Source organism: Bos mutus, chromosome 26 (genome assembly GCF_027580195.1).
Source record: "Bos mutus isolate GX-2022 chromosome 26, NWIPB_WYAK_1.1, whole genome shotgun sequence".
Classification (NCBI taxonomy): Eukaryota; Metazoa; Chordata; class Mammalia; order Artiodactyla; family Bovidae; genus Bos; species Bos mutus.
In genome coordinates, this window is record NC_091642.1 from 33930665 (window position 1) to 33948194 (window position 17530).

Sequence of the window (17530 nt, forward strand, 5' to 3'; positions counted from 1 at the left end):
CCCCCATCCCCAGGCACCCCCTCCATCGATGCTGGTGATGTGTTGACTCCCTCATTGCTGGGACGGTGATCAATGCCACTGCGGGGCCACTGGGGGTGGAGTGGCCAGCCTCACTCAGCCTGTGTGTAACCCATTGTTTCTAAAGAGCTGCTGGCTGCAGGAGTCACTGAGGTCTCGGGCCAGCTCTGAGTTCTTTGCTGAGATGAAGATGTAACCAAGGAAGGAGCTTGAAAGTGAAAAGGACAGAAAATGAAAGCAGAGAGCATAGGTGACCCGGGTCATACACGGTGGCTACGGAGCAGGAGAGCATCTCCCCTGAGGGATGGGCCAACCACTCGGCTACTGCCCTGACCATAAACGGCTTGGCCTGAGGGATGGGCCAACCACTCGGCTACTCCCCTGACCATAAACGGCTTGGCCAGAGCTCTGGTGGAGCCATCTCTTCTCTTGGCACCCTTACTCTCCCAGTTGGATGTTCCTACAAATGCAAGACACAAGCCAATAACACCAGCAAAAAGTCGAGGTTGCCAAGGGCAGCGTTTGGAGAAGGCTCTTGGGAAGCTGTTGGAAATGGTGAGTGAAACTGAGCATCTTTCCTCTGCCTAGCCTTCATTTCTTTCTATAAACAACAATACCCAGGCTTTTAAAGCTCACATCTTCTAATTCAAATATAATTACCTTCAGTGAAAGGAAGTTAAGGAGCTTGGCTTTTAATTATTTTCCTATTAGTATGAAATTATTTTCCTGTTAGTACGAAATACTAATCATTAAAATATGAAATTATTTTCCTACTGGTATGAAATACTAATTATTAAAAATTCTCATCTGATATTTGCTGATGCCGCCTATATTTTAATATTAAGGTTTTGTTTTTAAAACCCCACCTATAAGGGTGCAGAGTAAATGTTTCAGCTAAACTCATTTCCCAGTTGGAGCAATGAGTCCTTTATCCTTATTTGTTTAGTCTGCCTTTTGCTGTGTGATCCAAAACAGAGAGACTCATAAGTTGCATCAGAAACTGTCCACCTTTCTTACTGACTTGTGGTACATGTTTGGTTGTGACTCAATCAAATGAAGTTTGCTGAGTTAGAAGGGGCTTCTGTGATTCCTTTATTAAAGAGATTAGTAAAAGGGGCTGTTCAGATTTGGAGTTAGGAAGATCTGTGAAATAAGATTTTTTATTTAGACGATCCAGCCTCTTCTTATCCAGCCTCTCCCACTGACCAGCTGGGGACCTTGAGAAGCCTGTCTTGGTCTCTTGGTTCCCTCACCCATGATGTAGGGGTGAGAGTGTGCCCCTTGTGGGGATGCGTACAGTGTGTGACACATGGGGTATCCTCAGTCAACGTGAGTAGTTAGCCCATCTCCCCTCATTCCCATCACAAACAGCAGACTCATAATGAGTGACACTCAACCACTGAGATCCTGATGTCCCTTTGGAACCACTATGTAGATATCAACACAGTGCTTAGACTAGCGATGAGTGTCTTGTACCAAATTCCTGTACTTTGAATATTGTAAATTCATGCAGACAATTGCACCCAACAAGATTGTCCTAGTGACTTCCCTGTGCCTTGCTCCATGCTGGTCAGGCCATGAAGAATATGACACCATGGGATCCCCTACCTGGAATAATTTATAGTTTTGAAGGAGCTGCCACAGACATTAGTTCCTTTGAGTTTATCCCATGAGATAGGCAGGGCAAGTTAATAGTATCCCAGTTTTGAGGATGGAATAACTGCCTGGGAGAATAGATTTGTTATGAAGAAAAGGAAACCAGAGAGCCTGAGTCACTTTCCCCAGGCCACACAGCTACTAAGTGGCAAAGTGGACTTGAATCCAGATCAGGGGACTCCAAGGTCAGAGTTGCCTCGCCCCAGTCAGCTTTCTCTCTAAAGGACACTGAGTCAGATTCTTCTCCACCCACATTTACGTGATGTTGTTTTCTCCGTGAGAGTACTGTAGTGTGTTTCTACAAAATATAAATGTCTTTCTGAAGTTGGCCAAAATCTTCGTCATCCAAATGTTGATAAACAGCACGTGCAGTGGCCCCCTTGTTGCTGCTCCTCCCTTCTGTTGTCCCCCAAAGAAAGCTTTGTCCTGGGCCTGCTGACATCAGTAGCTTGTGTTTGCTGATGAGATAAGGCTCTGGGCAGCTGCATTTGATGCCGTGACCAGCCAGCATCCTCTGTGGGCTTGGTCGATGTTAGCATGAAGGTAGGTACCTTGAGCAAAAAGACCTAAGTAGCTCAGATGTCTTTCTAATACTGTCTTGGAAGAGGAGGTGCAAAGTGCTGTGAGCCTGGGGGCTCCAATTATTCTGAAGAAACTCCAGGAGTCCTGAGGAAGCCTGTGACATGGGAGAAAGAGGCTGCTGGGACTTTCCTGGTGGTCCATTGGCTAACACTCTGCACTCCCAAAGCAGGGGTCCTGGGTTCTATCCCTGGTCAGGAAACTAGATCCCACATACCGCAACCAAGAGTTTGAATGCCCCAACTTAAAGATCCTGCATGCTATAACTAAGACCCAGCACAGCCCGATAAGTAAATAAATTTTTTTTTTTTTTCTAAAAAAAGAAATAGGCTGTCACCAAAAGACCCAAGTCCTAGTGACAGCCAACGGATCATGTGAACTTGGGCAATCCATTCAAATTCTCATCTCAATTTTCTTTTCTATAAAGTAAGGGTTTCCTGTTGCTAAAAGACAGGGAAGTGAACAGTTGCCACTGAAGGGTGCTGGCCTGCTGGGGCCATCCTGATTGAAAGACAATCTCTGGGGCAGGCGACAGTGGGAACTATACCTTGTAGGTGCTTGAAACATTTTTAGTTGACAAAAGAGTTTCTCATTCATTGACCTCTCTAAATTCCAACCTACCTGAAAGCTAGCTAGAGTAGGTGTTTCATCAATTTTGTATATATTGGTGCTATCGTCTCTAGACCCATCTTCCAGGTTGGATTTGAGTCACATGGACCAATCTCATTTGTCTGTTTTAAGAGATAAGCCCTAACTCTTCTCATTTATCCATGAGGGAATTTCTGAGAAGTCCCTGGGCCTCAGCTTCCTCTTCTGTAAAATGAAGATCTGAGGTAGACAATCTTGGAGGCACTTCAGTTCTGAAATCTTAGGATTCTCTAATCCATCCCAATCTTCTCATTATTGGCTAACATTTCATTTTAAATCTTAGTAAGCACATTGCTTCTAGAATGACAAAACCAGGTTTCAGAGGCTTCAGGAAGATCAGGAGCTGGAGTTTAAGCCAAGTTGTCAGGGATTGGGGAGGCTGGGGCTGAATGAGAGAGAGCCCGGCCAGGGGGCATGATTCAAGGGTGACTGGACACGGAGAGGGGCCAATCAGGTAGAAACAAGACCACTCCAGCCCCTTGAGCCAGGGGCAGAAACTGTCACCAGCTGAGTTGGAGCAGAGTCCACCCATTTTTCACATCCAGGCAGGAAAGGCACTGGGTAAAGAGCAGCTGGAAGAAACTGACATGAAAGAGTCCAAACTGGAAGGATGGAAGATGGGAACAGGGAGGAAGAAAGAGCCACCAGAGGCCCTGGGCAGGACCTGATCCTGGAAAGTGGACACCTGGATAGGCTAACAAGTTGGTGCCCTATTGAGTCCATGATTTTTTTTTTTAATTTTTATTGGAGTATAGTTGCTTTACAATGTTGGTTAGTTTCTGGCAAAGTGAATCAAATATATATATATTCCCTCTTTTTCTATTTGCTTCCCATTTAGGTCACCTCAGAGCATTGAGTAGAGTTCTCTGTGCTATACAGCAGGTTCTTATTAATTACCTATTTGATACATGCGCTCAGTCACTGAGTCATGTCCAGCTCTTTGCAACTCCGTGGACTGTAGCCTGCCAGGCTCCTCGGTCCATGGAATTTTTCAGGCAAAAATACTGCAGTGGGTTGCCATTTCCTACTTCTGGGGATCTTCCCAATCCAGGGAGTGAACCCATATCTCTTGCGTCTCCTGCATTGGCAGGTGGATTCTTTACCAGTAGCACCACATGCAAAGGTCATTTTATACTTGGTAGTGTGTATAAAGCCCACGATCTTTAAATATTGACCCCATATTTGAGGGAGACGTGAGGCTGGGTTCTACGTGAGGGGAGGTCACAGAGCATTAGCCCCTTTCCTCTGTCATCCCAACCAGCTCAGCTCCAGCCTGAAACCCCTGCCTTGGACTCAGTAAAAAGGGAAACATAGCTTTCTCAAATTCTCCTCCAGTGAGGGAGTTGAAGTGGGAGCTCCTGGGGTCTTACTTCCCACCCCAAGAAGAAGTGGCATCAGTCTACACAGTTTGCTTCCTGAGGGGAGTTCCAGGGAGAGAAAGGAAAAAACAAAACAACTTTCAGCACTCTGCTGAACGTTTCTAGTAATGTTTTTGCTGCCCTTTTGAGTCAGGACCTCTCAGGAAGTAGCTTGACTGGCTGGTCCCTTAAACTGGCCCTGGTGCGGGCCTGGGAGGGGAGGAAGGGGAGGACTGCCTTGATGCTGAGGGGGGATCTCATGACCCTTGACTCACCTGCTCCCCTGCCTCTTCAGGGGCCAAGATTGGGAGGGGAGGCTGGAGCTGACTGAGCCTGTGGGGTCAGCACATTCTCCTCACTTGGTGGAGGGGTCAGACAATGGCCTGGCTGACCATTACTGGAACCTTTAAGGTTTCCTTCTCTCTTGCAGAGTTTTTCACTGAACTTCACACTGCCGGCCAACACGGTGAGTACAGCGGCCCCCGCTTACCAGGTAGGTGAGCAGAGATCAGTGCAGAGTTGACATTGGGCCTCCGGGACACCATCACATAAACCTCATGTAAAGCTCATGAAACATGTAAAGCTCATGAAAACATGTTACACAGGTTTCAAAGCACTACAAAGAGCTGGGGGTGCTGAGAGACATATTCTCAATGATAAGAATTATAAATACACGTTTTGAAAAGGAATATAGCAAGAAACCAAAAAACACTTAAATTGCCATCAGCAGAAAACACGGGGGTCACTCCTTCCAGTCCTGTTTGGCCCTACATAAATTTTGACTTCTGTTGTCTTCATACCATGATCTTCTCACCTGTAATTTTATATAACAAATGTTTTCTATCAGCCTTTATAAAAATAACTGAGGATGGTCTCATGACATTTCTTCAAGCGAATTATTTAACTAAATGACCAATCACAATTAAGAATTCTTTTGTGATAAGCATAGGTATAAATAAATCCTTGTTGGCACTTAACCTGATTTCCTTAGAATGAAGTCTAGAAGGGAAATCACTGGGTCAAGATGAATGAACATCTTATGGCTCTGGGTTATGACAGTTCCAAGTCCACATGGAGATTTTCAATTGATGATGGCGGACAGTTTCAATCCAGAATTGACCCTCCGTCTTTTGTTCTCCTGTTGTTTAGAAGATAACATGCCAGGATTGTTTTCTGACCAGAATTGCTGCTCTGATGGAACTAGGCATTTTCCTGGCCCAGGTTTTTAGTGGTTTGGGCTATGCCAAGTTTTTCTAAGTCACATAGTTATTCAAAGAAAATAGACTGAGACTGCCAGGAAAGAGGACGCCTAAGCTGGTGCTCACGTGTACTGTAACATGAGGGCAGCGTCCTGGAGAGCACTGGAAATGCAGACCCTCGTGACCCACTGCTGCCTTCGCTGCCCACACTGGCGACCCTGACCCTATCCCTGATTTCCCGGCCCCTGCTCCACCCTCCTGGTGAAGGCCCTGTCTTCTGAACCTCCCTGACTCACTCAGCTCCCTGCTTCAGCCTCTGCCTATTGTCTGCAGAGGCTGACAGTAGCCTATTGTCAATATTGTCAATAGCCTATTCCCCTATCCTTGTCCTTCCCTGTCCAAATCTTTCAATATGCAACTGGTGGCACTTCCTACCTGGCTACTCGAAGCCAGCCGGTCTGTAGAGATCCCAGGTTCTGTCTTATCCTGGCTTGGCTCAGCCTAGGAAGGTAACTCAGAGAAGCAAGGAGCCGTTGCTTAGGGCCGTGAGGGTGGGGGGTTAGAGGGAGGCACTAATGCTGCAAGTCAGCACCTTTTGGAGTGTCTTCTTGGTTAACAGCCTATTTCTCTGAGAACTGTCCCTCCTCCCTTTGAATCTATGTAGGACAACAGCCACCCCAGTCTGCCTGGGACTGTCTGGTTTTAGCACTGAATGTGTTGCAACCTAGGCAACTTTTCTGAACAACCAGGACATCTGGCCACCCTATCTGTGATTATATTTCTGCCACATAATCCTTCCCTTTTGGTGTAGCTGGATGCCCTGGAAAGTGGGGGGAGGTGGATGCCAGGTGCATCAGAGCCTCTCTGCAGGGAGTGGGGAACAGGGCCACATATGCAAGTCAGCCCCTGCTGGGCCACACTGAACTGTCTAGTATGAAAATTAGGGATGGGGTACTGCATTTGTCATGGAAGGCGGAGCCTGGACCCTGAAGTCAGACCACTTGGCATCTACCACTGAGGGCTGTGTGACTCACACAAGTTACTTCACTTCTTTGTGCCTCACTCTTCTCTACTGTAAAATGGGGATCATTTTAGTCCTGCTTCACTGGCTGTTGTGAAGAATAAATGAGCTGATAGAGGGAAGGTATTTGAACAGCCTGGCACATAATAAGTGTTTCATATGCATTAGCTGGTACAGTTAGCAGGTGTTCATGAAGGCAGAAAAATCCATCCAGGGAGAGAAAGAAGGAAGCAAACAGGCAGAGAAGAGCACAAGTCAAAGGCCATGCTGTCCAGGAGTGACGGAGCGATCCCAGGAAGAAGGGATCTTTGGTCATGACAGAGTCTCAGGCCCAGCTCCAGTGCCTGGAGAAGCCAGATTCCCACCACCTGTGGGATCCACGAGGAACCCCTGAATCACTAGAGTTAACTCATTCTGGGAGCGGGGCAAAGGCAGCTCAAATGAATTTCTGTAACCTGAAAGCAGAACATCTTACCTGAAACAATATCTAAGTCTCCCCATCACCCTGAGAAACAGAACACTTTAGGCAAACACAGCATTAAGGTCATATTGTGGGGTGGTGGTGAGATTGTGTTTCAGTAAAACTAAAACCATTTAAGTACCAAGTGTCAATACCAAGTTAAGCAAATATTTCTTTGATCAGAGCTCTCTGGGAAAGAGGTCTAGGCTTGAATGCAAACATCCAAGTTCAGGTTAAATTTATCTGTGAAACCTGGGAGAAGACCCATAACTTCTCTGAGATCTGGATCATTTTTTTTTTTCTTTTTTTGTAAAATAGAGAAAACTATCAAAAAGACAAAGCCACTGAAATTCCAATGTACTCACTGAAGTTGATGAGTGAAAGTGAAGTCCCTCTGCTGTGTCCTACTCTTTGTGACCCCCTGGACTGTAGCCCTCCAGGCTCCTCTGTCTATGGGATTTTCCAGGCAAGAATACTAGAGTAGTTTGCCATTTCCTTCTCCAGGAGATCTTCCCAACCCAGGGGTCGAACCTGGGTCTACTGCAGAGCAGGCAGACTTTTCACTATCTGAGCCGCTGGGGAAGCCCATGGTTGATGAGAATATTCAATAAATAACAGGTCTGGCCAGAGCTTTGCCAAGTTTAAAGGAATGATCAAAGCTTCTACTCCTGGTGCACATTTGGGCCTCCAAACAACCCTAGAGGTAGGTGCTCACAGCCCTATTTTATGAATGAAGAAATGAGGCCCATGAGCTTGTGAGTGGAGAAATCAACACCCCATTCCAGAAGGAGACTTAACCCCACACTCCACCACCTAGCATAGCTTACATGAGTTAGTTGCTAACGTGGAACTTTGTGCCCTGAGATTTATCCATCCAGGTAAGACTCTCATCTGAAATATCTCATAAATGGGTAAAATTCAGTGCCCCTCTTTGAGTGGAGCCGTGAACTAGAAACATGTATTCATTCAACATGGAATTATGCCGGGAATATGGATAATTCACAGCTTCAGAGACCTGCCCAAGCCATCTGCTTCACTGTGGTAAGGGAATAAGTAAGGCCTTCTTAGAAACAAGTTGTCTTCCCTTATGGCTCAGATGGTAAAGAATCTGCCTGCAATGCAGGAGACCTGGGTTTAATTCCTGGGTTGGGAAGATACTCTCTGGAGGAGGATGTGGCAACCCACACCATGATTCTTGCCTGGACAGAGGAGCCTAGTGAGCTACAGTCCATGGGGTCACAAAGAGTTGGACACGACGGAGCAACTCAGACTTCCTCCAAGGTCTTCTTAAAGAGCCTGGCTCCACCGGTATTTATATTTTTTCCTTTCTAGCAATGGGGACAAGTAGGCCCAAAGTGTGCTGGGAAGGGTGTGGGAACTTGGGACAGGATAAAGCCTTTTTGAGTTGTAAAATGTATTATGGCAAATCCACAGGGTGAATAACGAAGCTCTCACCTGAATTTCTGATTTCTCATGCCTTGTAACCGATCGTATTCCTTCTTACCTGGGAAGGATTGAGGAAGGTTCTAGTCCACAGTTGTTGTCTTCTGTTGTTTTTAATAGAAATTTTAGCAAAGGGATATACTTTAGGCATTTACAGCTTAACCTTGGGCAGACTATCTTATATGATGTGCATGCTATAGATTTTGTTCTCTTAAGATTTATGTTCTTTTTCTACGCAGACTTCCTCTCCAGTTGTGACTGATGGAAAAGGAACCGTAAGTATGCCACTTAAATTATGGAGCCTTGGTTCAGTTGCTTAGAATCGGGATAATGCTGTACCCATCTTGTGCATTCATTTTGAAGATTAGATGACGTTTGCTATGTGACCTGTCACCAAGCACATAATCTGCTCAACTGTGTTTCTTACAACCAACTCAGTTCGAAAGGGAAGGAGAACGTGAACAATCATAGATGGTTCCACAAAGTCTGGAACAAAAGAAGCTAGACATGAGAGTACATACTTTCTACTTTCATCAAGATAACACTACTGTTCTTGATAGAAAGATAACACTATCTTTCTACTGTTCAAGATAACACTGAAAAATAGACCAAGCTAAACTACAGTGATAGATTTCGGGATACACATGCAGTGGCTGGATAGGAGCCCAAGGGGCCTTCTCAGGGGCTCGCAACGTTCTGTTTCCTCATCTAGGGGCAGGTTACCTGGATGGGTTCATCACATGACATCATCAAGCCACATATTTGTAATTTATATACTTTTCTGTGTTTTGTCATGCTTTAACAAAATCACCCCCTCAAAAGTGACGAAGACTCGAGTGTCATATGATCGTTGCACATTTACAGGGCTTCTCAATACTCTCTGCAAGTAATTACAAATATGAAAACTTATGGGGCTACGAGCATGGCTACTTCCACTCAGATCAAAGCAAGTGTGAATTTGGAAATTAATCAGTTCATGCATTTATTGTACATAAATTTTAAAAGTTCATATCAAAATGGTGTGGTATACAGTAAAACTTTTTGGTATATATTTTACTTTTTGCTGAACTAACAGATAAGAATGCTAATTTTTGCTTTGAACTGTTTTTCAGCTTTTCCTGTATTGATACGACACACATTTCTGTTTCTAGGAATGGCCTGTTCATATGTTTGTCCAATTTTCTACTGAATTATTATCCTTTTCCTATCAATTTAAACAACGTGAATTAAGTATAATGAAAATCAGCCATTTGTCATGTACATTGGAAAGAATTTTTTACTGTATTTCATTCCCCCTTTGATTTTGTGTAGGACACTGAGAATCCATGCAGAGTTTTGTTTTAATTTTAATCTTTTGAACTCTTCCCTTTTTTTCCGGGGGAACCTAACTGTTTTCTCTGTGCAGGACTGTGGGCCTTCTCTTGGGTTAGCAGCAAGCATCCCATCCCTGGTGGCCACGGCCCTGCTGGTAGACTTACTGTTTACTCTGATTCACCAAAGAAGAAGCAGCAGTGAGTCCACTGAGGTGACTGGCAGTTTCTTTGGGTCGCGACATGTTGGCGGGAATCAGTATTCAATGAACTGGCTTTGGGCTGGGGGTGTCAGGACTTGTGTCTGTTTTCTGAGGACACAAGGGTGGGTGTTTCTGAGCCTCAGTTTCTGCCTCAGACTCAGACCCTCCCGGCAGAGCTGATATATCATCCAATCCTCAGGTCCCTTGACAGTACTGGGGTGGCACAAGTAGGAGCAGAGAGGGATGCTTGTTGCCATGGAAACACGTCTGTGCAGTGAGTGTGTTTTCTAACCTTGAGAAACAAGGACACAAGCTTCTCAAAGAAAATGGAGGTGAACTTACCAAAGACGAGAGACAGTTGCTGAGCTGTCCATCACAAGGATATGTCCAGGAGCATGTGACTCTATTTATCTTTGTACTTTTTCTACATCCTAACACACATCGGTCACACACGTCTGACCCCACCCGTTACAAATACCAGAGTTCTCTGGAGACCAGGCTCAGAATTCAAGGGCCACTCTGACCCATATCCAACCAGAGGCCATGGTTGTAATACAGTGGTATTGTGTGGTCTCTGTGTTCTAATTCCATCCTTATTTATAAGCATTTCTGATTGTTCTCACACTGGTGTTGCTGCTGCTGCTGCTGCTAAGTCGCTTCAGTCATGTCTGACTCTGTGCGACCCCATAGACGGCAGCCCACCAGGCTCCCCCGTCCCTGGGATTCTCCAGGCAAGAACACTGGAGTGGGTTGCCATTTCCTTCTCCAGTGCATGAAAGAGGGAAGTGAAAGTGAACTCGCTCAGTCATGTCCGACTCTAGCGACCCCATGGACTGCAGCCCACCAGGCTCCTCCATCCATGGGATTTCCAGGCAAGAGTACTGGAGTGGGGTGCCATTGGGAGTAAAAAACCTAGGTATTATCCCTGAGTCTGCCACTTTACAATTTATATGTGAACCTGGGCAAGTGATAGAACATTTTCTGTTTATTGGTTATTTCAACTCCAAAATAACTCCAATTAAATCAGAATCTCTGGATGATAGAGCTGTAGCACTGGTATCAAAAAACCTTCAACAAACAGATACTAAAGTAGCTGCTACTGCTGCTAAGTCGCTTCAGTCGTGTCTGACTCTGTGCGACCCCATAGACGGCAGCCCACCAGGCTCCCCCGTCCCTGGGATTCTCCAGGCAAGAACACTGGAGTGGGTTGCCATTTCCTTCTCCAATGCAGGAAAGTGAAAAGTGAAAGTGAAGTCGAGTCTGACTCGTAGCGACCCCATGAACTGCAGCCTACCAGGCTCCTCCATCCATGGTATTTTCCAGGCAAGAGTACTGGAGACTAAAGTAGAGGGGATAGTATAAAGAATCTAGTTATCCACAGTGGCCAATCTCGTTTCATTTCTACTCCCACTCACTTCTCCACAGTGTCAACCTATATTATTTCTCAAGTAACTCACAATGGTATCTCTTGTTTGTGGTTTTTTAGGGGCCAGTTATTATCCTTTTGTTTATTTTGTTTTTTTTTGTTTGTTTTTCTAATTTTTATTTTTAAACTTTACATAATTGTATTAGTTTTGCCAAATATCAAAATGAATCCACCACAGGTATACATGTGTTCCCCATCCCGAACCCTCCTCCCTCCTCCCTCCCCATACCATCCCTCTGGGCCGTCCCAGTGCACCAGCCCCAAGCATCCAGCATCGTGCATCGAACCTGGACTGGTAACTCGTTTCCTACATGATATTTTACATGTTTCATTGCCATTTTCCCAAATCTTCCCACCCTCTTCTTCTCCCACAGAGTCCATAAGACTGTTCTATACATCAGTGTCTCTTTTGCTGTCTCGTACACCGGGTTATTGTTACCATCTTTCTAAATTCCATATATATGCGTTAGTATACTGTATTTATGTTTTTCCTTCTGGCTTACTTCACTCTGTATAATAGGCTCCAGTTTCATCCACCTCATTAGAACTGATTCAAATGTATTCTTTTTAATGGCTGAGTAATACTCCATTGTGTGTATGTACCACAGCTTTCTTATCCATTCATCTGCTGATGGACATCTAGGTTGCTTCCATGTCCTGGCTATTATAAACAGTGCTGCGATGAACATTGGGGTACACGTGTCTCTTTCCCTTCTGGTTTCCTCAGTGTGTATGCCCAGCAGTGGGGTTGCTGGATCATAAGGCAGTTCTATTTCCAGTTTTTTAAGGAATCTCCACACTGTTCTCCATAGTGGCTGTACTAGTTTGCATTCCCACCAACAGTGTAAGAGGGTTCCCTTTTCTCCACACCCTCTCCAGCATTTATTATTTGTAGACTTTTGGATCGCAGCCATTCTGACTGGTGTGAAATGGTACCTCATAGTGGTTTTGATTTGCATTTCTCTGATAATGAGTGATGTTGAGCATCTTTTCATGTGTTTGTTAGCCATCTGTATGTCTTCTTTGGAGAAATGTCTGTTTAGTTCTTTGGCCCATTTTTTGATTGGGTCGTTTATTTTTCTGGAGTTGAGCTGTAGGAGTTGCTTGTATATTTTTGAGATTAGTTGTTTGTTGGTTGCTTCATTTGCTATTATTTTCTCCCATTCTGAAGGCTGTCTTTTCACCTTGCTAATAGTTTCCTTTGATGTGCAGAAGCTTTTAAGGTTAATTAGGTCCCATTTGTTTATTTTTGCTTTTATTTCCAATATTCTGGGAGGTGGGTCATAGAGGATCCTGCTGTGATGTATGTTGGAGAGTGTTTTGCCCATGTTCTCCTCTAGGAGTTTTATAGTTTCTGGTCTTACGTTGAGATCTTTAATCCATTTTGAGTTTATTTTTGTGTATGGTGTTAGAAAGTGGTCCAGTTTCAATCTTTTACAAGTGGTTGACCAGATTTCCCAGCACCACTTGTTAAAGAGATTGTCTTTAATCCATTGTATATTCTTGCCTCCTTTGTCAAAGATAAGGTGTCCATATGTGCGTGGATTTATCTCTGGGCTTTCTATTTTATTCCATTGATCAATATTTCTGTCTTTGTGCCAGTACCATACTGTCTTGATAACTGTGGCTTTGTAGTAGAGCCTGAAGTCAGGTAGGTTGATTCCTCCAGTTCCATTCTTCTTTCTCAAGATCGCTTTGGCTATTCGAGGTTTTTTGTATTTCCATACAAATTGTGAAATTATTTGTTCTAGCTCTGTGAAGAATACTGTTGGTAGCTTGATAGGGATTGCGTTGAATCTATAAATTGCTTTGGGTAGTATACTCATTTTCACTATATTGATTCTTCCAATCCATGAACATGGTATATTTCTCCATCTATTAGTGTCCTCTTTGATTTCTTTCACCAGTGTTTTATAGTTTTCTCTATATAGGTCTTTAGTTTCTTTAGGTAGATATATTCCTAAGTATTTTATTCTTTTCGTTGCAATGGTGAATGGAATTGTTTCCTTAATTTCTCTTTCTGTTTTCTCATTATTAGTGTATAGGAATGCAAGGGATTTCTGTGTGTTGATTTTATATCCTGCAACTTTACTATAGTCATTGATTATTTCTAGTAATTTTCTGGTGGAATCTTTAGGGTTTTCTATGTAGAGGATCATGTCATCTGCAAATAGTGAGAGTTTTACTTCTTCTTTTCCAATTTGGATTCCTTTTATTTTGTTTTTAAAGCACTCTACTGATCCTAATGTGTGGCTAGGTTTAAGAACCACTGATTTTAATCATGGTCATAGGCAAATGTTGTAACCTTTCATTTCTTCTTCTTTTTTATTTTATTCTTAACCAACTTAGGAAAGTGAGAGGCCTTGTGAAATTACAGAAATCTATGACAGTCCCCAGATAGCTGAGGTAAGAACTCTTGGTTATAGTCACTATACATCATTCACACAACAAACAAGCTAAGGGTCTTCAGGCCTGTTGTGTGCAGGAGCACAGTGTGAGCACAGAGGAGGTTCTCATTATACTTTTATTGGCTGGACAGGAATTTAAGGTTGAATTCCTATTAGAAAACTAATTTACTATTATTTGTTCCACTGACAAAAGAGAAAACCGTGTGATCATTTCCAGAGGAGATGAGAGTTCGAAAACATTAAACAGCCATTTGTGATATGAATTCCGAGCAAACTAAAAATTTTAAAGGAATTTTTTTAACTTGAAACAAGACATCTTTTTTTTTTAAAAATCACAGCAAATATCATACCTAAAGGTGAAATGTTAATGATTCTCTTTCAGATCAGAAATGAAACAAGGATGCTCACTGTTTCCATTTCTACTGAGATATTACATTTTGGTCCTAGCCAGGGCAGCATGTTGAGAAAAAAAAGTAGAAATTAACTCAATGAAGTGGAATTCTTTCACAGTGTATACGTATGTCAAATAATCACACTGTACTCTTTAAATATCCTTCATTTGTCAAGTATACCTCAACAAAGAGGAAAAGAAAAAAGAAGCAGAAAGCATAAAACTGTAAAAGAAGAAAGAAAAGTGTCATTATTTGCAGATAATATGATTATCTACATAAAAAGCCAAATTATCTACAGATATATCGCTAGAATTAGCAAGATATTTTAACAAGTTTACTGGAGGTAAAAGTCAATATTAAAGAGTAATTTTTGTTTCTAAAAATCAGTAACAATTAATTTTAAAAAGTAATTTTTTAAAAATACAATTTTATAGTGGTAATAAAAATATATAGAATGATGAGGAATCAATCTAACAAAAACATATAATCCTTTCATGGAGAATAATAAAATTTCAGTAAAAGATATTTAAATAAAACCTCAATAATGGGAGTTTATATACAATGCTCCTGGATTGAAGAACTCAATAGTATATAGATATCAAACAACTTCAAATTGATCTGCATATTACAATATAAATTTTAACAGGTATTTTTCACAGAACTCAATAGGGTGCTTCTAAAATTCATATAGAAAAAAAGACAGGAAAAAATTTAAGTACCAAAACAACAGATAGAACAAATAGCATACAAATAGGAAGATAATAGATTAAAACCCATCCAGTGATGATGTTCAATGTCTTTAAAACTATGTTTCAAATGTTTTGTCTGAAGGTTGGTTGTTTCAGGTGGGAGGGTAAATCTGGTTGCTGTTACTCCAACTTGGCCAGAAGCAAAAGTCTTTGATGTATTTTTTTTTTTTAAACCTGTTTGTTTTCTAAAGAATCCTAGGAGGTTACCTACCCAGGAGAAGAATATGATGGGAGGAGGAGAAGCCCACATATATGTGAAGACAGTATCAGGAAGTGAGGAGTCCATGCGTGACACTTACCGCCCTCCTGTTGAAGTGGAGAGAAGGAGGGGCCTGTGGTGGCTTATTCCAAGACTGAGCCTGGAGTGATGAAGCGAGCCAAGGAGCAGAGCTGGAGCTGGAAGCAAGCTAAACACACAGGGATCGATCGTGCCTGGAGCAAGTAGAGAAGCCAAGCTGCTTCTTAACCACTCCAAACTTCATTTGCAGATCTGGAAAACTTAGGGGTTGATTTTATTCTTTAAGCGACTGATCTGATACAGTACATTCTGACTCTCAGACCTTGTGGTTTAATAATCAGTGAAGTCGCTGTGCATTCAAAGGAGCCCTTGAACCCTGCTCCTGACCCCACATGGGGATTTGCTTTTTTTTATGATTTGGGGAAAAGAGTTTGATTTCTCAGTGGCTCACCTTTTCATCTTTTTTCACATCCATTTTCTCAAAAATGCCATTAGACCTGGCTTCCATGGACAGGTTGGCCAAGGCTAACATGGTGCAGGTTGGGATAAATAATATAATATAATATAATATAAATAATGTAAATGATACTCAAGGGGGACATGTGAGAAGGAGCAGTTCTTTATCTCTGAACACCTCAGGGTAGAAATCAGGGGGAACCACATGTTCCCTGACCACAGGGGAAGCCTGTGGCTGGGTCATTCATCACTCTCTCTTGTGATCAGAGAGTATTCAAAGTTTGTGAGCACATGTGTGTGCTGAGGGTAAAGAGGGTGGAAGGAAGGCAGAGATTACTTCAAAAGATTATTAGAAAGAGGGGCTGTACCTATTTTGTGGGAATAGAGAGAAAGGTCCAAGTCCTTGGACCATCAATGGGGAAAAACTCATGAGCAGGAAGAGAGGTCAAGAGTACTCTGGGTGGGTGAACACAGGACCAAAGGGATGATCCAGGCACCAGCCTGACTGTCATCTGAGGGGAGCCCATGAACAGCGGCAGCTGGATCAGGTGAGGTGTTCACCATCGCTCCTGGGAGGAGGCTTCTGGGAACCCTGGTTCCCCTAGCGCAGGTTCATTGTTCCCTGATGGGAGAACCTGGGTCCAGGAGATCCCGGGTCTGCCCACCAGCTGCACGGGCCCCCTTGAAGAGCTGTGGAGATACTCCTTTCTCACATGGGGCCCCTAAATGCTCAAACACGGCTCCTCTGATTCAAACAACCCAGGACAGGTTCCGAACACCCCATCACTGCCATGCCAGCACGGGCTCTTCAGAGTTCCTTGTGAAATTCATTTTGTGCTAAGTCCCCTGAGTCTAGACCTGTTAACAAGCAGATCTGGCTGTGTTTAAGCAGACCTGCCCAGTGATCCAGGTGCTACTTCTCTTACCTATTGAGAAGGACCTTGAATTTGCTGAGAACGTGATTGTGGCCCTGGCCTTGACACTCATAAGTGTGAGCTCTGGGGCAGATCATGGACCTTAGCTCTGTAGGTACAAAATGGAGACTGTTCTTCCTTTTACCCTTAGGAGTGTTGTGAGGGTGAACAGAAACATGACTTATAGTCTATAAAGTAAGGTGTGACTTATATTTTGGACCACTTATTTTATGTAATTCTGCTTACAATCCATTGCTTATTACCTTATTTTAAATGGTTTCTACTAAACTATCAAGGTTCAATATTTCTTTCACCTTTTTTCTGCTGTGATGCACAAGGGCTTATTTTGGAATAAAGTGAAAAGCAAAAATGAGCATTCTTGTGGCCCTCCAACATGTCTGTGGTTTTTCTTTGCCTATATTAAAGCATATGACATTGGCCCTAGAGTTGGAATCAAGGTCATCTCCAGGATATAGCTGGTGCTAGCACTTTGTCGGCTCAGCTGATGATGGAGATGTTCAAGCTGTTTACAGAGGGCAGCCCAGGTTGTGAGCAAAATGCTGAGACTGGAAGTCAGAAGCTCTGGCTCCCCAACCTAGGGCCTGTGCTAGCATTGGGATGGCCTTGGCCAGTCACGTTCTAGAAAATGCAAATGAATTAATAGTGACAGAAAGTGTATCAACCATTGCCTGGGGATGGTGGGGTGAGGAAAGGTGGAGGGAGAGATTCCAAAGGGCCACAGAGAAACTCTAAGGGGTAATGGATGTCTTCTCCATCTTGATTGTGGTGATAACTTTATGGGTGTGTCACATGTCAACACTTTTTAATGGTACACTTTAAACATACAATTATTGTATCTCAGTTATACCACTATAAAGCTGTTTTAAAACAAATAGCATCCAAAGCACACAGAGCAATAATCTCTGCCCTCTGGGTTTTGCTTTGTTTTTTTTTATTTGACCAGATGGGGTCACAGAGAAGGCAATGGCAACCCACTCCAGTACTCTTGCCTGGAAAATCCCATGGATGGAGGAGCCTGGTGGGCTGCAGTC

General features: G+C 43.3%; 1 protein-coding gene across 1 annotated transcript; it reads left to right on the top strand.

The window, feature by feature from the left end:
- Window positions 1-2211: 2211 nt before the first annotated feature.
- Window positions 2212-16786, top strand: OPALIN (oligodendrocytic myelin paranodal and inner loop protein). Its single transcript, XM_070363607.1, has 6 exons — window positions 2212-2217; window positions 4690-4752; window positions 8622-8657; window positions 9788-9907; window positions 13671-13727; window positions 15062-16786. The coding sequence occupies exons 1-6, from the start codon at window positions 2212-2214 to the stop codon at window positions 15236-15238; spliced, it is 459 nt and encodes a 152-aa protein (XP_070219708.1). The 3' UTR covers window positions 15239-16786.
- The last annotated feature ends 744 nt before the right edge of the window (window positions 16787-17530 follow it).

Coding starts and splice junctions, on each gene's coding strand:
- OPALIN (XM_070363607.1), top strand. Junction 9,908..13,670: donor GCAGCAGTGAGTCCACTGAG/GTGACTGGCAGT, acceptor TAACCAACTTAG/GAAAGTGAGAGGCCTTGTGA. Junction 13,728..15,061: donor ACAGTCCCCAGATAGCTGAG/GTAAGAACTCTT, acceptor TGTTTTCTAAAG/AATCCTAGGAGGTTACCTAC.